Source organism: Juglans regia, chromosome 3 (assembly GCF_001411555.2).
Source record: "Juglans regia cultivar Chandler chromosome 3, Walnut 2.0, whole genome shotgun sequence".
NCBI classification, from domain to species: domain Eukaryota; kingdom Viridiplantae; phylum Streptophyta; class Magnoliopsida; order Fagales; family Juglandaceae; genus Juglans; species Juglans regia.
The window spans coordinates 16,699,684-16,723,161 of NC_049903.1; the positions used below are offsets into that span (position 1 = coordinate 16,699,684).

At 32.1% G+C, this 23,478-nt stretch overlaps 2 protein-coding genes across 2 annotated transcripts; both read right to left on the reverse strand.

The window, feature by feature from the left end:
- Positions 1 to 311: 311 nt before the first annotated feature.
- LOC108979452 (protein LIGHT-DEPENDENT SHORT HYPOCOTYLS 4-like) lies at positions 312 to 1,681 on the reverse strand. Its single transcript, XM_018950130.2, has one exon. It carries the CDS (start codon positions 1,282 to 1,284, stop codon positions 601 to 603), a length of 684 nt encoding a protein of 227 aa, XP_018805675.2. The 5' UTR covers positions 1,285 to 1,681; the 3' UTR covers positions 312 to 600.
- A 15,983-nt stretch (positions 1,682 to 17,664) lies between these two features.
- Positions 17,665 to 23,032, reverse strand: LOC108996865 (protein CHUP1, chloroplastic-like). Its single transcript, XM_018972903.2, has 7 exons — positions 21,895 to 23,032; positions 20,453 to 21,397; positions 19,991 to 20,122; positions 19,234 to 19,415; positions 19,007 to 19,118; positions 18,427 to 18,570; positions 17,665 to 18,228 (listed from the first exon to the last, which is right to left on the reverse strand). The coding sequence occupies exons 1-7, from the start codon at positions 22,678 to 22,680 to the stop codon at positions 18,148 to 18,150; spliced, it is 2,382 nt and encodes a 793-aa protein (XP_018828448.1). The 5' UTR covers positions 22,681 to 23,032; the 3' UTR covers positions 17,665 to 18,147.
- Positions 23,033 to 23,478: the final 446 nt, after the last annotated feature.

Sequence of the window (23,478 nt, forward strand, 5' to 3'; positions counted from 1 at the left end):
TTTAGTCACAAACAATTACATAAAAATAAATTTATAAATTGATATAAATTAATACAGTACGTTAAAGTGTAAAATTATTTTAAATATAAAATAAATCTAACACATCATATAAAATCACGTCAATTTATAAATTTTCTTTTATGTAATTTCTTTATATCTTAATCAGTTCTTAAACAATCTTTAAAATGTGAGTCCTGCAGCTACTGTAACTATCTAGCTAGGTAATATTGTATCACTTGGGAGTGTCAAACATTTGATATGCATGGCACATTACTCATGCGCGCCAACGATAGATATTACAAGATGCAGCATAGGGTAAAGCGAATGATGATAAAATGAAGTTGAACAGCTTCGTAGACAGCTTAAGTACTAGAAGTAATAATCCATCAAAACAAGTGCATAAAAAAGATGCCACAATTTCACCTACGACCTAATAATAGACTAATTAAAGGCAAAATACATTACGCTAACCACTCAAGGACCCATCAAGAGTACTCAACTTACAAACCACAAGTACTAATCCCTTCAGTCTTCACATCATCGTCCACCACAAGCATCAGCGCCAAACCCCCTGGAACCAGATGACACGGCCCCATTTGACTAAGACATCTCTGCATTATTACCCAAACATCCATAACTCGAACTGAATCCAATCAGGTTTGAACCATTATTACTTCTAGCCTCTAACCCTTGCATGGTGATGATCTCCTGTGGCGACCCATTTTGTTGTACTTGTGATTTCCTGCGCTTCTTTTTCTCATAAGCTATCCCTCTTGCCTTGGCCTGAGAGTCCCTCACTTCCTTGAGGTACAGCCTCACAGCGCGTGCGCCAAACGGGTTGGTATCCGGCTGCCCGCCGTTCTCTTCAAAGGCTGCGCGGAGGCGGCCAATGAGAGCATCCAGGCTGCCCCAAGCCTGTCTCAGTGGGCAAGGGCAGGGCGCTGGTGGGTGAGGGTGGCCAAAGAACGGGCAGGTGTCGTTGTGAACCTTGGTCTTCCCGAACTGGTCCAAGTACCGGAGGAATTCAAGAACATGGGCGCCGCTGCAGCGGGAGAGAGCTAAGGGCGGGCGGTGGTTCTTGAGGTACTGACCGAAGGTGTTCCAGTCTCGCCGCTTCTGGGACTCGTACCGGCTCAGTACAGGTGGGCATACCGGTGCTGGGATTAATGATTGATGATGACTCTGGTTCCCGGAACTGCTGTTGGTAGAGCTGCTGCACCGGCTGAGAGAGGATGTAGCGGCTGCGGCAGCGGCAGCGGCAGCCGCCGCAACAGCAGCTGACATATTGCCCTTGAATATAAGGTACTATTTATGATCAAAAGCTGTTCTTTGTGGAAATCAAGCTTTAAGCTTGTTTGAAGACCTAATTTGGTAAAGGAAAACGAGAGGTACGTTGTAGGAGAAACTGTCAGTATGAACACGAAAGCTAGCTAGCAAGAGAAGAATTGCTTTAATCAGGGAAACTAAAATTCACACAATGGACGGAGATGTTTTCTGCAAACAAAACTACAGCACTCTAAAACATCTTCAGACACGGAGAGAGAAAGAAGAGACTGAGGAGGGATGTGGGGGAAGGAAGGAAGGTATGATATATAAAGCAGAAGAAGAGGGTGCGAGGAGGGAGAGGGTGGGAGAAGGGAACAAAAGAGGGACCCATGCAATGGAGAGCCACGTCGGGGAAGTGATGACAGTTTCAATGTCACTTCAAAACGTCATGTCAATATTTTCACCATTTCTCTCTCTTTTTAACTGCACCTTCTCTTTCTTCTGTTCTGTGTAAACTCTTCTGTCACCTTTACCTGTCTATGTCTTCCAAGCGCAACGTAATCCTGGAAGGGTGACAGTAAATTAACTTGACAATCTTTGCATGTATGTAATCCGACATGGGAAGTGAGCTCGGTGTTTAACCTTGGAAGTTGGAATCCTAGGTTGGTTTTGATAGTAAAGCTGGTATGGTATTTAACAAGGTTTCCCCCCATCTTATATGGCTCTACCTATTTTAAGCATAAATAATGCTGTAGTTGATAAATACCTCATTTTATCTTGAGTTCAAAGTCGTTTGCAAAACACACCCCTAAATTATTCAAAAAAAAAAAAAACCCTCAATAAAGCTTGACAAAACTTGATTTATGAGAGATTTTAGTTTTAGATTTTTTCTTATATTTTTGCTGTTATTCTATATATCTGCCTATAACTTAAAAGCATCTATAACATCTACAGTAATGAACAGTAACCGTAAACAGTAATTATCTGCCTCATCACGTCCCTCTCTGCCTCTGCCTCCCTCTCTATCCTCATAGAAACCCACGGCAAAATCACCACAAAAACTCACGGTAAAATCATCACAAAAACTCACAGCAAATCACCACACAAATAGCACAAAATCAAAAAATCACCTCACAAATCACCAAATCAACACAGCAAAATCATCACAAAAACTCACGGTAAAATCATCACAAAAACTCACGGCAAATGACTACACAAATACCACAAAATCAAAAAATCACCGCACAAATCACCAAATCAACACACAAGTTTCACACAGATCACAAATCAACGCACGGGGAGAAACCAAATCACCACAAAATCACCAAAAAAATACAACAAAATCAAAAAATCACCACACAAATCACCAAATCAACGTATAAATTTCCACACAAATCACAAATCAACACACGGGGAGAAACCCTTGCGTGTAGAGGAAGAGAGAAGGCGATGGGCTTCGACCTATTGTGGCGGGAGAGAGAGAGAGGTATGTGGGGACGAGCTCGGTGGGCTGCTGGTGGTGGTACGGTGCCGTAGGGGTGGCTAACGGCGGCCGTACGGGGAGAAACCCGTGCGTGTAGAGGAAGAGAGAGACCTACGAGCTTCGGCCTGTTGCGGGGGCAGAGAGAGAGGTCATTGGGCACCAGATCGGCGTGGGGAAGGTCGCCGGTCGCTGGGCTTGGTGGTGGCGCGGTAGCGGCGGCCGGTTGCGCTGGGCGGAGCCGAGGAGAAGACATCGAGAGGGAGAGAGGCGTGCGGCTGGAGGGAGGGAGGAGAGAGAGGGAAGAATGAAAATGAAATAAAAAGTTAGGGTTTTGAGATTTTAAATCTCAACCATTCATTTTCAATCCTCATTGATTCAACAGTGAAGATTAAAACATTAAAAATAAACTAACTTAAAATAGATAATTACAATATAAATTCAACTTTAATTTATAAAATATTAATGTTTTATCATTAAATAAATGATAGAGTTTTGTTAAATATTTTTAAAAGAGTAAAATCATATAAATAATTAGAATTTTTAATATAATTTAAATCTCATAATATTTTTAATTAATTAAAATCATTTAAATAAAATGATTTTCTACCATTATAATATTTTTGAAGTTTCCAAAATAGAAGAGACTTACTTTAGTGATGAAAAAATGTGAGAACAATATAGAAATAAAAGACTCTGTATTTTTTTAGTACTCCCCAGGTCATTGAGTAGTATGGTTGAATTCTACAATTCATATATTGCAAGTGAGGGGAAAAGAAAATATTTTGGAATTTAAATCTAACATTTCATCATAACTCTCCAAATTAGATCCAATGATGAAAATTTAAATACTGATTTAAATTAATTTAAAATATATAATTAACATATAAATATCATATCATAAATAAATTATCAAATTTAATTTATAAAATACTAATCTTTCATCATTAAATAAATGATGAAATTTTGTTAAATATTTTTAAAAAAGTAAAACTATATAAATAATTAAAATTTTAACATAATTTAAATATGATAATATTCTTAATTAACTAAAAATAACTGTTACAGCTATCGAAAAAGTAACCCGAAAATGTGTCCTGAATATGTATTTCACTTTTTTATTTTTCTTTTCTTTTTTTATGTATATTTTTAATCATCATAAAAAATTTTTTAAAAAATAAAAAATTTACAACATCATTAAAAAACACTTCTTTAATCACTCACTAGATTTAAAAAAAAAAAATATTAGGCAAACGTCCCTCGGACGTTACACTACCGCTAGTATATATATATATATATATATATATATATATATATATATATATATATATATGAAGAGCCTTCTCTGATTGCTTCATTTTCAATTTTGATTTTATTTTTCTTTATTTTTAATTTAGACATCAATAAATTTCAATTAGACCTAAGGGTAAAAAAAAAACCGATCAACCGGTAAACGTGAGTTCGGTCAATTCAAAATCACTTCAGTCCAATACCAATTTTATTATTTTCAAAATTAGTCAAAATCGATTCAGTTGCAATTTTTCTTTTTCTAACACTAGACAAAAACATATCAGATTCGTTCATATAAATATATATTTTTTAAATTTTTATATAATTTTTTATATGATATATAATTATATATAAAATAATTTTGTATTATATGCTAAATTATATATTAAAATAATTTTAAATTTTAAAATCCTATATAAATAAGAGAAATTCTATTTGCAGTCCTCAAGTGGAGACTGCATGTGTAGACACATTATTAAATGAGAGAAAACATCATTTTAAGAGGGATAATTTTGTAATTTTAAAAAATTTTAAAGTTAAAATAGCCTAGACTTGCACTGCAGTCCCCATTTGGAGACTGTACCTAGCATTGCTATATAAATAACTATATATTATCACTAAAGTCTATAGTATTAGTAGTTATACTAATATAATATTACTATATATTATAATATACTATAATATATCAATATATTATCACTACAGTTTATAATACAATTACAATATATATTATAATTACCTACAATATATTATCACTATAATATTATATAGTATGTTTTATATATATATATATATATATATATATATATATATAATATATCTTAAAGACTAGATCGAACCAGACTAGAATAGATAAAATTGGAAGTATTGGTTTAGGGTTGTAACCGGTATATTATTGATTCTTTAAATCTCAAAACCAATATATATCGGTTTTATTCTAAAATATGTCTAAAACCAGATTGAAGCGGACCGATTATATCCCTAATTAGACCAATATATAATGAGTTCTATTACGTATAGTCACTTTTACGTTCTTTTTACGTACTCAATTAATGTGATTGGCCAACACAGTTATTTTATATTAAAAAAAGTGACGCAGCCAATCATATTAGTGAAGTGTATAAAAGAATACATAAAAATAATTACACATAAAAATTTTGATGTATAATCCCTAAGTATTTTGATCTCATTGCAGTTATTTAGGTTTATCTTATATTTTTACTGATAAACTTATAATAAATTGGCAAACATTTTTTGTGGATACCCTTAAAGGTCGAACCACTTGGTGCAAGTTCATGTATCAAACAAAGAAGGCCCACCAAAAATAATGGCAATGCCAAACAAATCATAATTGGGTAGAAACATTTGATTTATTGAAAGGCTCTTTAGCAAGCAAATCCATATTAGATTTGTTACCTAAAAGTCAAGTATAAGCATTTAATTTTTTGTTTGCGTGCGTGTCAGGTTGATCCGCATTAATCTCTCCACATAAAGGAAACAAGATTGAATTGTCTTTTCTTTTTCTTTTTTCTTTTCTTTTTTTTTTTTTAGAAAATTAAAAATCTTATCAACAAATTCCATATATATTGAATAAACACTTCATATAAATGCATATATGGTAGGTTAATAAAAATAATAATCATGATATATGTACAATCTTTTATATAATTATATTCTAAAATAATATTATTTTACATATTGATTTATTAAAATATTTCTCGTTTAAAACATAATTATATATAAAAAATAAAAAATATAGTATATCTGCCATTTTTCAAATAAAAAAGTATTATGTGACCTAGCCAGGTTTCCAGGATTTGATAATTATGTAATGGATCATGCTACAGCCCCCGCTGGGGGCTCCCGCTGGGGGCTGTAGTATATATTGTATGTGTTTTTTTTAAGTTGTTTTTTATATAATTTTTTTTAATATTTTTTAAAAAATAAAATAAATTTAGAATATCATTAAAAACACTTTCTTAATCAAGAAGTAAAAAAAAAGTTATTAAAAAATACTTCCTTAATCACGAAATAAAATAAAAAATTATAAAAAAATATTTTATATTTTACTTCGTGATTAAGCAAGTATTATTTAATAATATTATAAATTTTTTTATTTTTTAAAAATATTTAAAATTATTAAAAACATCTATATAAAAAAAGAATTAAAAAAAACACATAATAAAATACATTGGAGCTCCAGCGGGAGCTCTCAGCGGGTCCCAGCGGGAGCTCAGCATTTTCCTTATGTAATATATTGCAGTATATAGAGCATATAATTAATTAACTTTATAATATTTAATACTCATTAATTCTATAATTAATTAAAGAGTTCAATGATATTTATCACTCTTTCTTAAAAAGAATCTCTGTCATCTCATGCACAACTACGATCGAACAGTATATTATTACTGAGTCACTGACACCATATTAATATTTGCCATGCTTCGTAGTACGTCCTTCCGCCCTAGCCTGATCGGCTGGCCCCTCCCATGTCTATATTAATGTCACTGTCACGACTCACAATCCTTAGGTAAAATTTAATCGTAAACATTTTGTACATTAATATATGTATTTATTTAATATAATTAATTAAAAAATAAATTTTATTAAAAATAATATTAATTTAAATTTAGAATATGAAGACAATAATTTTAATATACAAATTGGTACGCAAACTTACTTATACATAATAAAACTCTTTAAACAATTTACTTCGCGTGTGATTACTACTGTTATAACTAGGTGAGTAAACCGGTCGGTCCAGACCGGAGAAACCGACCGGATAGGACCGGACCGACAGAATAAAAAATAAAAATAAATAAAATATTATATATATTATTTATATAATAATTATATAATTAACAATATAAAATTTTAAATATGCTATTAATACTTGTTAATATTCTATAAATTAACAATATTTTATATATATTTTCCTCTAACCTATCACTATTAACAATATAAAATTTTAAATCTGTTATTAACACTTGTTAATATTCTATGAATTAACTAATATGTAATATCAATTAGTTAATTATATAGTAATTATATAAATTAATAATGTAATTTTTATTTAATTTATTATCATTGACCATATAAAATATTTTTTTATTGAGTTTGTTACATAATCCACATTAATAAATCACTTAATTTAATTTAGTATTTTAAATAATTTTTTTATTAATTGATTTAAAAAAAAAAAAAGGTCAGACCGAATGGACTGACCGGACCTATAACTACTAGTCCAGTCCGGTCCCTAAGGGGTGTTCGGTCCAGTCCGGACCGACCGATTTACACTTCTAGTTATAACTGTGGTGGCATCAGCTCGTTAATCTAATATGAGTTTGATGTTAAAGGATTTGAAACAAAATAAAATGACTCGACTTATAAACGTGTCAATAACGAATCAATTTATTTAATACAAAATCAATTAATTTTGATTTATTTAAAGATTATTTTAAAATTAAAATTTTATTCTTATTAAATTATAATATTAGTATTTTTTAATATATTTATATTTTTATTGTTGAGATTATAATTGAGGTCCGCTTTGCAACGGTGAGACTAATAAAAGCCCAAGAGCAGCCCTCCATTCAGTGGCAAATGTAAGGAAAAACACAATACGATAAATAGGTTTCACCACACAGAAACGATTCAAAACACCCACACGAATTTTCAGTGGTATTTCAGGCTTTCAGCTTTTAGGAAAAACTCTCTTCTCACTCAATTCTTCGTCCATTTCTCAACCTTTTGCTAAACCCTCCTCCATTCTCTACTCAAATGGCTTCCATTAACTTTAACCCCTTTGACAACTGGTTCAAGAATCTTATGCAAAAGGCCATAGATGGAGGAAAAGCCATTTTCAGAGAAAAAATGACCCAAATGCAATCCGATAGTCGTAGAGAGAGAGACATAAGAGTTGAGAAAGAGAGACAGGAAAGCCATGAAAATGACCATTACTGGAGAATTATCAACTCTGATTCAAAAGATAGAAGTCCAAAATCGAAATTATTTCCCAAAAAAAATCCAGAGTTGGACATGTTGAATACAAAGAATCAAAGAAACCCAATGCTTCGTTAAAGACATTCAAATTCGATTCGACCGTATAAAAGCCCCTCAAGAACCAACATCAGATTTCCTAAACTGAACCTGGAAAAATTTCTTAACCAATATCAAAGTCCAAGTTAGCCACCCAGACCTCCCAGATCACAATCGGTCTTAGATGTGGACTGGGATCACCAGCAACCATGGTCAAGGGAGTCTATCGAAAAACTAAAAATTACAAGTCTTCTTTGCTTCGTCTGTAGTGAGTGGGTGGGAAAGTATCTTAGCGAGGATATCTACAAGCCAACGAGGAGATGTTGCTTGGAAGGAGATGGGAGAGAGAGTAGAAGGAAGGCCAGAAAATTGAACAAATAAAAGTAAGAAACAGGGGGAAGAAGATCGATGAAGGAGAGAGAGAGAGAGAGAGAGAGAGAGAGGGTGGTTTTCGGATTATATGAATCTGCCAATAGTTGATAATCAGATGTAGTGGATATACAGGAAGATTGCGGTGGAAAGCTTAGTGGTGTCACTTAGTTAGTGGTGGGCTGTTAATTGGGAAATATTAGACCGAACAATGCTAAGGATTTCTCATTATAATTTTAGATATATGCTCATATTTGTTATTGTATTATTTGTAATATTGATTTTATTATATATATATGTTAAAATTTGAAAAATATTGATATATATTTTTTAAGATATTGTGCTTATTAATAGATATAGATTTTAATTTTTATGTAAAGTTATGTTAATCAGGTCAAATAAGTTATACGTTTTAGTTCAATTCATTTACATAAAGCAAACGTGTTTAAATAAAGTGTGTCGTGTTAACATATTTATAATTAATTATTTATTAAACAGGTTATGGATAACACGACACGACCCGTTGTCTAAATAAATTGGATTAAGATTTAGCTTAACGAGTTAAGTTTAGATTGACCTATATAATCAAATGTTAATAACTTAACACGATGCGAAGACAATCCAAAAACACGATTTACCACGCCTAGTTGTAACAAAAATGCTAATTGGTGCATGAATCTGTGTACACCACTTTAACACCATGCACCTTGAAGAAGGACTCTCGTTATAAACCACCCTATGCAAGATCAATTTTTCATGAATATTAATTCGCTTGTTGTTTAATGTTAATAGTTTACAATATTATGATCAACATCTCAGTACATTTTAAGATCTCGATTTCGAGATTTTAATATTCTTTCATCATAAGTAAGAAGTTAATAAAAATTGAGACATCAATCTTTCTTTCTCAAATAATATATAAAGATCGCACTAAAATCACTTTATCACATATTCTTTTAATATAGTTAATTATATTATTTTCTCGAGCAGCCCTCATACAATTGATGTTGTTGTCATGTGGGTATAATGTCTCTTCATATATATGACGTTGTAGTTTGGCGTTTATTTTTTCACCCTCGATGATCCAAAGGATGAGATTGAGATTCCACTCACACCAACTTTGTATATATTTTATATTTGCAGGATAAGGAGAATTAATGAGTATATTTTAATCATTGGATATATTAGAAAAAAGAATATGATAAGAAAAAATTATTAATTAGTTTGTCCAGAACTGCATATCCTTTCCGATTCCAAATGGACCATCACATGATTCCATCCTCAGGGAACAAAACTCGAGTAATTAATATAAAATCTCATCACCTAGTTCATGCTTTAAACTTCTGCATTTTAAAAAATATTTGCTGTCAAAACGTGAACCTTAATTAACATTTGGATTCATCAATTTCTTTGTGATTACTATTTTGTAGCTGTTTTTGAATTATTTGGATTAGTTATATTGGAAGAGAAATCATATTTGCAATTCTAAGTTGTGCAAATACTCTCGCGCATTATTTTGTTAAAAAAGTAGGTAAATCTGAAATACACATAAAAAAGTTATTTTTTTAATAGTAAATTCTATTTTTTTTAAAAGGAAAAAAATAAATACGTTAGACTTGCACACTCTAATATTGTATTTAACATTACTCTATTTGAAAATGAGGAGTGCTATAGTCATAAAAGGGTTACACAAAATAATCATATAAATTGACGTGTATTTATGTGATTCGTCAAATCTACTTTATAATAAAAGTAAATTTACAATCTAACAAATCATATCAAGTCATATTAATTTGTGAGATTCTTTTTATATAATCACTATAAAGTTGTTTTTTTGGCTAATTCTTTTTCTATTTAGATCTACATGCACGTAATTTTCACCTTCTATCATTTATGTATGAACATTTATTTCTCTCAGATAACATTATCAAATGAAGTTTAGTCTGTCTCATGAGCACTACATGTTTTTGTTTTCTTAGAGCATCCTTATTGATTTGGCTAAATTTATTTTTAAAATTTAGTTAATATTATACTTATTTATATTTACTTATTCTATTTAAATTTAATCTTCATATTAAATTATCTATTCATTTTTTATATAATAATAAAATATTATTAATTTAATAATTTTTTTATTTAATTTATTTTTATCACATTTTGTAGCTCTACTAATTAAATGTTAATAATTATTATATTTTAATTAAATTAATATTAAAAAATCATATTTTCAAAAGTCATTTAATACTAATAACAAAAAATATTTGATTAAATTCATATAAATTTCTATCTAAATTTTTTAATTACAAACTAAATATTATTTTTGTTTGGAGTGAGAAATTAATATTTTAATATTTGATGAATTAATTGTATTTTTTATTTTTGACCAACTACTTTAATAGAAATTAAAATTATTTTAAATTTATTCAATTTAATGTGAGATGTTTTTTATATTAATTAATATAAATTTTAATCAACTTTTCATTTGGCGAAATTAATGAAGAGGCACATGGATGCACAGTGAATAGATATATAAAAACAAAGAGCAAGAAAACAAAAGGAAAAGAAAACAAAAGGAAATGAATATCTTTACTTTTCATAGCTAAATACAAATTGAAGGGAATCCTTAAAAGAAGCAATTATATTAATATATACGAAGGAAATGATAAAAGACTGAGAAGAAAAAGAGTAGAAGAAATTATTAGGAAGGACTGTGCAGTGATGATTTTCGTGCTTTGGTTTGCCTTTTTAATAAGTTTGGCGAAGTTGGGTCTAACAGGATGTTACATCTTGTCAAGATGTCAAATCAGAAGGTCTTTTCATTTCTATTTTGTCCAGTAGTTGAGATTTAATCAGTCAGAACCTCCTGCATGCTTATGGTCTCGCCAGATTTAGCAGTATCCTTCATTTATATTATTGCATGTGATTCCGCCAACTTCTCCGCTGCAATCCTCTCTCCCTTTCTAACTTTTTTCATCGCTTCCATGGAGTCCCGCGCGGATCTGTACTAACTAGCTAGGGAGTCCTAACTCTTGAAAAAGTTTCTCTCATTGTCAGTAAAGATAAAATGAGATAAGATAAATAATAATAGAAATGAATTAAATTGAAATGAATTTTTGTATTTAAATTTAAAAATAAAATGAGATGATTTTAACTTTTTTATAATTTGATAATTGTGGATCTTATTAATTATTACGTATTATTTATAAATATATTTATATTAACTAATAGCAATTAATAAATTACATATCCAAAATAATATTAAAATCACATAATTAATAGCAAATAATTTACAAAATTTAGATTAATCAATAAATCTCAAAAATCAAAATTTTTATTCTAATATATACCATTCTAATTCTGAATTAGAAATTATTAAATGCCGTTCGTTATTGCATTCTAAACCCATTATTTGAGATGGGTCAATATTAACAATTATCAGTGGATGCGGAAAAAATTGACAATCTGATCTTTGCATTATAGCAACGAAAATTTATCACCAATTTCTAGCGAAAAGATCATATACATGTTCAAGCCTCGCACATATACAATATTATTATTATGATTTGGAATATTTGATGTTAAATTCTCATCGTTAGCTTATTACAAAGCTATTTAATTCGTATAACCAATAAACCACCTTATAAAATACCAAGATTCAAAGACCGCTAAGAAATTCAAAATGTACTTGGCAAATATTTATAAATTTCAATAATAAAAGTACACTCTTACAGTGAGAATAAAATTACATATATGCCGAGTTGGAAAAATAACATTCAATGGCCTCCCCTATTTTCCCACATAGGTATCGCAATCATATCCCTCATTTCAACCGTAGCTTGGGCTGATTCGGTGCTCATGTCAAGATGACGTGATGATTCTACAATGTCACCAACCACATGTCTTACTCTTTATAAAGTTCTAATGAGACTCAAATTGTATCATTAACTAATTTTTTTGAAATATAAGCCTATATGTGGCTGGAGCATCCCTTGGGCGCTACAATGAGTTTCATGAGGCCTAGATGTGGATTGAGCCTCCCCTTGGGTGTTACAATGAGTTTGTTGTCCTCATTGATGGTGACAACACCACCTCAGCAACACAAATACCACCAGGTCTAACTGCATCTCTTTCTCTTCAAATTTTGAAACTCGAGGTAGTATCGAAAAAGTGACTTTGATGATGAAAAAACCCTTGAGATCTCTATCATTGGATTGTTACAGTTGGGTCGAAATGTGTGCTTTATAGGTGCTCGCCTTGGAGCTACCACTATTGCTCTTCAAATTAAGTACTCACCTTTGGGCGAGCATTGTTACTCTTCAAGGAGCTCACCCTTGGTTGTAAGCACTATTCTCTCGCCCCAAGTTGAGTACTCTTTGCTCATTTTAGGTGCCAGAATTTATGCTCATCTCGAGGGTGATTTTCTTCTTTCCCCTTCCCAACACTCTTCTTTTCCACTCTACTAGCTTTGGGGGCAGGCTTCAAACTCTTGCGGTGCTCTCGCTTTTGGGAGAGTATTGTTGCTTTTTAGGGTGCCCCAGTGCGAGCTACTATTGCTCGGCCTGGTTTGAGATGTTATTGCTCATCGTGCGATGAGCACTCTTTGGTTGATTTGGGTGCTAACACTTATGCTCACTTCAAGCTTAAGATTCTTCTCTCCCGAGGATGAGCACTCTCTCTTTCCACTCTGCTCGCTCGGGAGCAAGCTTCACACTCCTCCCACAATGCTCACCTTTGCACGAGCATTGTTGCTCTTCAAGGTGCTTGCCTTGGGTTGCTAGCAGTCTTTGCTCACCCCAGTGCAAGATTTTGTTTCTCACCTCGGGTGAACAGCTATGCTCACCTCGGGTGGCAAGCTTCACACTCATCCCGTGGTGCTCGCCTTCCGGCAAGCTATTGTTACTCTTCAGGATGCTTGCCCTAGGTTGCAATCACTTTTTGCTCACCCAATACAAGATACTATTGCTCACCCATTGCAAGCTTTTGTTGCTCGACCTAGGGGAAGCACTATTTTCTTGCTTTGGGTTCTAGCACTTTTTCACAAGCATGATTTTTTTTTCTCCCCGGTGGACAAGCACTTTCCCTTAAATCTCTACTCACCCATTGGGTGAGCTCCACGCTTTTCTTACTTTGCTCGCCTTGGGGCGAGCATTGTTACTCTTCAGGGTACTCACCCTAGGTTGTGAGCACTATTTACTTGCTTAGATGTGTATTCTTATTGTTATATTTATTTTTAGATTTAAAATTATTATGATTATTCCTATTTAATATTATTTGGAGAAAAAAAAAATAATTTTCTTCATCTTATTTTGTGCAATAATTCATAAAAATAACTAATAACCGTTAGACTAATATTATTATCATTTTACAAAATGCAATTCTTATTTTTAGGTTTCAATTTATGTATTAATTCATTATTAGTTTTTAACTTATCATATGATTCATATACACTATTTTATTTTCTATGATAAAGTATTTCAAGTTGATCAGTTTGTGATGTATTTATTTTAATTTTTTATTTATATGAAAATTATTATTATTATTATTTCAATATAATGAGTTCTAAACATTTAATTTGCTATGTATTTAATAATTTCATATTTTTTGTTTCCTTCGTCATCATAAACTGGGCATAAGTAACTTGCACGTAGAGCCCTTGCTAGTGTGTCCACGTATGTGTGTCTATAAGCTTTCATCATTTTTGGTGGGGGAGTGCTTCTGGCTCCCACCGAAATGGGTACCGATCGAATGGCGTATTCTGATTTTTTTTCTTTTTTAATTTATTTTTTGTGTATTTTTTTTAAAAATATTAAAAAATAAAATACTAACAAATAAGTAAATACAAAAAATAAAAAAAAATATTATCCATATAAAAGATAAGTACACTTTGAAAAATAATAAATACATATCACTCTTTATAATACATTACACAACTATATTTTAAAATAATAATAATTAAGTAATGTTAGATACAAATTTTAAATAGACAAGTCTCATATAAATTTTTTATAAAAAAACAAATCTCATTAATAAAGAATAATTTTTTTACATTTTTTTAAAATGAGATCTATTTTTTTATAAGAATTTATATGACATTTATCTATTTAAAATTTATATAAATTATTTATTATTATAAAATTTATTGCATATTATTATTTTATTTTATTTTTTAAAAGATTGGTAGCCAGTAGGTACCTGTCGTGGACAAATACCGTTGAGTTGTTTTTTTTTTTTGTTTTTTTAGTTGAGGTGACCGTTCAGCTTTTTGTACATACTTTATCATTTTTGTACTTTTTAATATCAATAGAAATATATTTGCATTGCTCAGGAACTGTCATTAGGTTATTTTCCAAAAAAAAGGAACTGTCATTAGGTACTTGTAGTAGGTACTATTTTAATATCTCTTCCTCCCATTCGTCACTTCCCTTCTCCAAATATCAAACACACTTTCTCTCTGACATTGTTTAGATTCAAAACTTATTAAATTCGATTTATTTAATCTACTCATTATGGTTTTTTTAATTTTTTAAATAAAATATAATAAATAATTTAATTTTTTAAAATTTTAAAATTTTAAAATTTTAAAATAAAAATATTAAAAAATTATATTAACAATATTTTATTCAATTTTAAACTCTTATCTCATCTCATCTCAACTTATCTCACTATCCAAACTTCTCAGGCTCAAAATTCCCTTCTCATTTTTAAAAAAAAAGAAAATTCACTTTTTTTATCTCTTAGATTTTCTTCATTGGATTAGCCAAATGGCATTTAATTAATAAAGTTAATTTAGCTAATATAATCATAAATTGGACTATGGGTCGGTTTGAGATTGTGGTATGAGTCTAAAAAAGTACTTAAATAGGATTAAAATTTCTTTAATAGAAAAATTAGGTTGTTTGGGTGTGATATACTAAAGTATTTTTAATCTCAAATAAGCTTAAAAGTATGTTTGAGGATTTTGATGTTTTTCCTCAAACGTGCTTTTTCGAATAATGCGGAACGTAATTCGAATTTTAAAAAGAATGTCAATGAAGGTAAATATTCTTATAACTTTAAGATAATGATAACTTAAAAAAATATGATAATAATTATTAAAAATTCAAATAATTTTCATTTCTACCTCAGAAACCATTTTTTTAATTTGTTTCTAAACAAACATAATATGTTTGAAAATGCTTTAAACATATAGTTATCAAATAGTAAATAACTTTTTAACGTTAGAACTTATTACTTAAGCTATAGGCTATAAGTCCTAAAATTATAAACTATATTTTTCTTATCGCAATTCCAAACATGCATTACATTGGATTAGCCAAGAAAAAGCTATTCAACCCATGAGCTACAGTAAAACCAAAGTCCAAGACAAATATAACTTGCTACTATAACAAGGCCATATAATTTTATATCAATTTCCTCACTATCCCTACTTGCCAATTGGATAGATTGTTGGATTGTAAAAATAAAATGATTGTTAAAGATTATGAAAATAAAAATAAAAAATATTAAAAAAATGCATTAAAATAGATTAAAAAATTAAAAAATATTTATAATATTTTATTATTAATTGAGAGTGTCTAATATAGAGTTTAAGTGTTTTTTTTTTTTTGAGTTGGGAGAGGAAGGTTTCAAAATTCAAACTCTAAACTTCTATTTTGAGACCGAGGTTGTTGGCCAATGAAGAGTTTAAGATTGTGTTTGGATGTTGAGTTGAGTTGAGTTGAGTTGAGATGATAAAATATTGTTAGATTATTATTTTTTAATATTATTATTATTTTAGAATTTGAAAAAATTGAATTGTTTATTATATTTTATATTGAAATTTAAAAAAATTGTAATGATGAGTTGAGATGACTCATCCTAAGTTTTAATTGATAAGCCAAAAGTAAATAAGAGAGATATTGACCGAACTTTGTCTTTTGAGATTTGCTTTTATGTGTATCTATAACGAGTAGTAAACTTCTTTCCCTGTCCTAATCCTAGTCTATTTTTTTTCCTTATCATCGCTTGTATTTTTTACTTCCATTCCTCTCTCCATTTTAATAATTTTTTCCTTTTAAAACCGAATTATTAGTCTCCGTCTCTCGCTATTGAAAGATTCTTTTCATCGGTTACTATTTATTATGTGAATCCATATTTGTCACTTTTCAAATAGCTTAATTCTGTTAAGAAAAATAATTTGTATAGTTCTAGAATGTATAAACCCTATATACTTCATTTAAAAAAAAAAAAAAGGATAAACCTAAAATTCACATAAAAAAAAGTTAATTTTCAATAGTGGACCCTATAACAAAGCTACAAATCTCATTCTTTGAACTTTTGCGTGAGGAGATGATATTTACAATCGTAAAGAGCGCAAGTACCACGCAGTCTCTTTTAAAGAAAGTGAGTAAATACGAGATCCATATGAAAAAAAATTTAAAATTTTTAATTGAAGACCCACTATTTTTCAAAATGATTGTATAGCGTTCGTACACGTCCCGATTGAATGTAGCATTAAGATAAAAAATTCAAATAAAAAATTTACTCTCCTGATTAGATTTTTATTGCTTACTACTTACGGTTCATAAATTGATTCAGTTACTGATTGAGTGGTGTTAGAGATAATATCAAATCTAAGAATTTGATTTTTCATTTCTGTTTCTACTTTATTTTTAATTTCTATCAACTGGCATTAGTTGAGTTGAAGAGTTGCCAGCAAGTCCATGGTTGCCGTGAATAGTCTCATTCATATCCATCAAGATTTGTGCAAGCCTCAGTTAGTATGAAAACATATTATTTGAAAGGATCGTGCTACAGCCCCAGCGGGAGCTCCCGCTGGGGGCTGTAGGCATATATTGTATGTGTTTTTTTTTTAAGTTATTTTTTATATAATATTTTTTAATATTTTTTAAAAAATAAAATAAATTTAGAACATCATTAAAAGTACTTTCTTAATCAAGAAGTAAAAAAAAAGTTATTAAAAAATACTTCCTTAATCACGAAGTAAAATAAAAAATCATAAAAAAATATTTTATATTTTACTTCGTGATTAAGCAAGTATTATTTAATAATATTATAAATTTTTTTATTTTTTAAAAATATTTAAAATCATTAAAAACATCTATATAAAAAAAGAATTAAAAAATACACATGATAAAATACACTAGAGCTCCAGCGGGAGCTCCAGCATTATCCTATTTGAAAACATTTCAATCAGAGGGACACATCCAGCAGACCAGAAAAACTTCGACTCTAACCGATTCTGATTCTTTCTTGCACCATAAACTGTATGAATCAATACTAACAAGACACACACAGACTCAGTTTTATACACTTTAAGACACCTTAACCATCCACCTATTATGAAATCCAAACCGAAAAGAACCATTAAGATCAACAAGTTCTTGTGTTCAATCAAGCATATGCACGAAGTTGTATGTGGCAGGCAAAGGGAAGAGAGGAGAGAGGAGTTACATTTACTCCACATGCATAACCGTAGAGCAATGCACTCATCAAAATTTTTACACTTCGGTATCTTAGTATGAGATAAACTCAAGACAAAATACATTTCTGTTTCCCACACCAAGCCTTTCTTACAGCCAAAAATTAAGGCAAGCCTCACAGTCACACTGCACAAACCAGAATGCACACTGAAATTTTGAATTTGAAGCTCACTGAGATGGTAAGCCAAGATTGTTTGTTCTCTGCCCTCCTTATTATCTTTACTTTTTGTTAAGAAGGTGAGCAAGGTTGCGAAGTTCCTCAAACGCATGCATTGTTTCTGCATCAAATCCTCCTGCAAACTGAATCAACCATGAACAAAAAAAATCAATATTTCAACAGAAACCCACCCTTTGTCAACTCGTGCTTTTTTTTCCTTGTTTGTTAGAAGGGAGGGGGGGAGTATGTCTTTGTCTTCTTCGTGACCAAAACCAACATATGAAAGTAAAAGACACTAGTTTGTTAAAATAAGCAAAAATTGTTATTGGTAATGGAAAAACCTGATGAATTCTGAATGCAAATCGCACTCCTTGAAGGAGCATATAGTCCATTGCAGGATCCTTTTCTAGAGCTGCCTTTGACTGAAGTTCCATAGCTACCCTCTTTATGTATTTATTTGCCAACTTGACAGAGCCAAATTTTATCTGCAACATCCAGTGCTACAATTAATTGCCAAGTCAAGTCACTCAAGGTATTCTATAAGATGCAATGTCCAGGGCTCATAAAAGTGCAAATTGTATTTTGCTTAGTGCGAAACAGAAATATGTCATGACACTATGGGGCTCAACAATAAATGGAACCCATGTTTAATGATATACGAGACTGAAATTTAAACAAGAAAGACTGAATAGTTCATATTTATCATGTCACTTTCTTTCATCATAAATAACCATTATTCTGAAATCCGTATGCTAAGTTTCTTTTGTGTCAAGAAGAGGTTAGATATCTCAAACTAAAGAATTTAATGGCTATGTGGATTTGAATGGTATAAAAGTTTTCTTTTTGAAGATTACTGACATTTTGTCATAAAATCATATAAAAAAAAAGTTTGTGAGAATGAAAATGAATGCTATTATGTACCTTGCTTATGATACCATTATCAAGTATCCAATCTGTGGGAATGTGAAATTCTTTGCAATTACGCATCAATGAATCCCTCGTTCGATGGAGGTTATAAACAATACGCTCCATCCTGACAGTGGAAATTGTTAATAAATTTTCATGTAAAACATATTGGATTCCTAAGAAAACAAATATTTCATGAAAATCAATACAAATGCAGAGCAACAAAACTCCCGGGTTCTTACTTTTCTGACAATGAAACCATTTTCTTCAGTGCGATGTCACATGGCAATCGAGGATCATCTTTGTAAGAAGACACCTCAGACTCCAATTTCTTAAGATCTCGATATGCAAATGCTGCTTCTCGCAATGTGTCAGCTTTCTTCTCTGGCCAATCAAAGTGCTTTAGGACTGCCCTTTCATCCACCTTAAATAAGGAAGCAAACAAAACAATGACAATAAACAATCCACTACGGTTATCTTATGCTTACAACTAAAAAACAAGAAGAAACAATCCACGTAACTATCATCTTCTGCTGTGACTAACAAGAATCTTTAATTGATGCCAAGAAAATAAAATGCTAAATAACCAAGAATTGAGCTAAACCTTCAACTAAACCAAGCATGAATGCCAACTAACAGGTGGATCGGCTACAATGGCTCTTTTAAATATAGAATCCATGTATAAAGATGTAATGAAAATTTTACACTGGCCGTCAACCTACTGCAACCCCCCTTTTATTCTGGCTTTGGACAGGTTATGCAAAACATATATGAAACCAAAAGCATGAGAAAATTATATAGGTTATTTCTTGTAAGCCATTAAAATATTTGTGATGCATAAAATTTATTATCTTTGTCGTTGAATTCACATTTATAACTTGCATGCATAAAATATATGTGAAGAGAAATGGCCAAAAAAATTGAAGTTCTTTACAATATTTGGAAAAATGAATTGTGAAATTAAAATGGTGATTCTCGAAGTGACAGCAATCTACTCACAAGAAAGCAAAGTTCATCATCAAGCCACTTCACGAATGCCACAACATCTTGAATGTCCTGGTAAACTGCACTATTCACCTCTCTTATCAATGAATTTACAAATTCTCCTTGAGTCTCAACGTCTGCCTTAATCTGTATAAGGTAGAATAAATGCACTTTATTAAGGAAGAGTCTAAAGTACAATATGTAAAAAACATACAGAGCCTAAAAATATGAAACCGTACATTTCATTATACTTAAAACTGATAAGAAAGAAGCAAAAAGACTTCGGTTCTCAGATTAGCCACTTAAATCATCCTATAACGCATTTTTATAACCTTTTTTCTCTTTGATTCAGATGTTTAAAAAGGCATCTACCTAGGAACATAAATTTGGAGGCATTATATACGTTATCAAATCAAAATCCTTCATCGTTCATATAACTAAATCTTTTACCTGCATCAGAAAGGAAAAAAAACTTACAGCAAGCAAATGTGAAGATCGGTTCTCAATCTCCCCAATCATGCTACTACGAACATTTGCAACATCTGGGGCATCACACATTCCACCATTTGAAGAATCCTTTCTAGAATCTCTCTTCATGAGTGAATGGTAAAACTCAACGACTTGTGGGGCTCGCTTGACCATTCCTGCAGTACTTCTCACAGAAAACTTGGGAAGTGGTGGGGGAGGTGGAGGTGGTGGCGGTGGCAGTGGAATTTGAGCAGAACCCTCATCCGTAGGTCCACTAGAAATGGAACATGAAGGCCTTGGAGGGGGATTTGGAATACGCAAGGCCCTTTTCTCAACATCTAGAGAAGCTGAAATTTTATTGCCTTCATGGCAATTGACAAAAACTTGTGGTCTATAAGCTATACCTAAATCATATTTTTGAGAAACTAATGGCTCTACTTCTTTTTCCATGTCTTTTGTACATGTAAAACAATCAGATTGTCTTCTCCTACTTGATGCCAGCTCTTCGGGACAGCATTTGGCTCCACTTATGGAGTGCCTTCTCCTGGGACTACTCATTTCCTCCAAATCTACCCAATTTTCATCCAAAACTTTATCTGGGCATTCTAAAGTTGGCATATCTTCTTCAGTAATAGGCCATTTCTTTAACTTCTTTATCAGGTTTAATCTCTTTGCACTTGTACATTCTAAGTACTCATGGCTTTGGGAAGACAATGATCCGACAAGTTCACCACTCCTCTCAATTGAATGGGGACTGGATGACTTATCAGAGTTTGTTATTGAGCATGAATTGCGCAACTCATTCCTTAAGCATGAATTCACCCATCTCAAGTAGGCAAGCTCCTCAACTTCATTCAATCTGCTTATCTGTAGTCCTTCAACTTGTTTACACAGATCTTCATTTGTGTGTCTTAGCAGAGATGCTTCAGCTTTAATTTTTGCAACAATGTCACTCTGTCAGTCAACAAGACATCACACTGTTAGGAAATAAATTGACCCAGTTTAATGAATTTAAAGCCTAAACTTTGGGAGGAAAACGAATTGAAGCACAGGTAGTCTGAAATCGAGGAAGAACCCCATGATTGTTGCCAACAAAACTGAGGAAGAACAGCTTTACATGACATTTCTGTACTCGTTGTCGATAAATTATGAGAAATGAACCACTCGTCTAAGATTTCGAATCCTTTTAGTGCCAACTTATCTATGCCTCCTAGTTTATCTGGGTATAATGCTGTTTATACTTCTTGGGCCGTTAATCCTAACGAAGATAATTGCCATAACTAAATCAAATAATATGATTAGGATATATCTTTCCTTGTTTGGATCCCTAATATAAAATAAAGGAAATCATCACAACTGAAGCTCCCTATGTAACATTTTCCCAGTAACCAAACAGACAAAGCATTAGGCCACCAAATGTTTCCATTACAAAGAATAGTTGCAGATAATACCTCAGAAACCTTAGCAAGAGAAGCCGATTGAGACTCCAAAGAAGCAAGCCTGCAAGCAAGGTTCCTCTTTTCAAGCTGCAGCTCCTTGTTCAGGCGCCTCAACTCCACAACCTCCATTTCAAGACTCTCTGACGACAATGCTATCGAATTCTCATTGTCCTCTCCTCGAGACACCTGCTCATGCCTTTCCGAAATCAAAGTTAATGATGAAATCTGCTCAGAAAGGCTCGCCTTTTCTGCTTCTAACAACTCAACTTTCCGAACTAGATCATCGAATTCATTCTTCTTCAATTCTAGTTCCCTTTCAAGTTCCAAAACTTTTGGGTTTCTCTTACATTCTGACAGTTCAGCCTGTAGCTTGAATTCCCTTTCCTTTGATTCTTTCAGCAGGCTTCTCAGATGATCTAGTTCGACAAACAAATCGCGGGAAGATTGTCTCCGATGCGTTTGGTACCCTTGCGGGTGGATTTGAGCGGCAGTCGCCGAGCACGACAAATCCCCGATTAGCGACCGCTTGACGCGTGCATGGGATGGCACAAACGCGTTCTTCTGATTGACGGCGTCGGAGTTGGTAAGCGGATGTTTCTTGGTTTGAACCGTCGCCTGCTGCGCCTTGGGTTTCTTGTCCGCTGAGAAGCCCTTTACTATTTGGGATCCCCACGAAGAAGCGGACCGGAGTCTTGAAGGGTGGCTGTTTCCTTTGGTATTCGGTGGCTTTGGAATCTGATTTTGATCGGCGAACTTAGACACTTTCGTCCGGTTCTCTGATGGGTGTTCTTCTCTCATTGTTTACGAGACGCTAATACAAACAAATAAGCAAACCTCCACAAATGCTATACGTACGATATTTAAAGCAAACCTCCACAAATGTAGTATAAGGCTTTTAAAGAACCAAAAATCAAGGATTTTGCTTTTTCAAAACCCCCAGCAACCAAATTTCAGGCAGGGAAGAGCCCAGAAAGAATTTGAAGCAATTTCTCACTCCAAAGAAAACCCAGAAAATAATGAGAGGAGCACTTTCGCTTTGCTTTAACTCTTCAAAAATATGAGCTCAGAAGAAAAATAGGGGAAAGGATTTGAACTGTGCAGTGGAGCTGATGATTAGCGTTTTGAAACAGAAGCGTAATGTAAGCTCCAATTCCAAGATCATATACTTGTGAGGAAAAAAATGGCAGCTTTTAGCTTTATTGCAACGTTTTGAATTTTTGAAATTTGAATGTGGCCCTTTCCTCCCGTGGTGGGAGAGGAGTACGAGGAGGTGGACGAGGAACTGCAACGGTCGTATTCCGTGTCTAGGCCCAACCCCACGTGTGTGGGGGAATACCATTGCCGATGAAGGGTATTCATGTCTTTAGTCTAAAAACACTGTCATTGAATTTCGAGTTTAATGCACGGACTTTTGTTTCTTCTGAAGTAGGGACCTAGAGCTTTCCCTTTCCGGTCTACATACTTTCTCTATTATAATTTAAGGAAAATTTTATGATTTTGAACAAAAACTCCACCCCATCTCATTTTCCATTTTAGGGTTACAATTTATAGTCTGTATAGAAATTTAATTTATAGTCTGTATAGAAATTTTTTATA

Excerpts from the sequence above, each read along its gene's own strand:
- LOC108979452 (XM_018950130.2), bottom strand. The coding sequence starts at position 1,284 with ATGTCAGCTGCTGTTGCGGCGGCTGCCGCTGCCGCTGCCGCAGCCGCT.
- LOC108996865 (XM_018972903.2), bottom strand. The coding sequence starts at position 22,680 with ATGAGAGAAGAACACCCATCAGAGAACCGGACGAAAGTGTCTAAGTTC. Across the intron at positions 21,398-21,894 it reads CTCTTGCTAAGGTTTCTGAG|AGTGACATTGTTGCAAAAAT; the intron begins GTATTATCTGCA and ends GTTGACTGACAG. Across the intron at positions 18,571-19,006 it reads ATAATGGTATCATAAGCAAG|ATAAAATTTGGCTCTGTCAA; the intron begins GTACATAATAGC and ends TGGATGTTGCAG.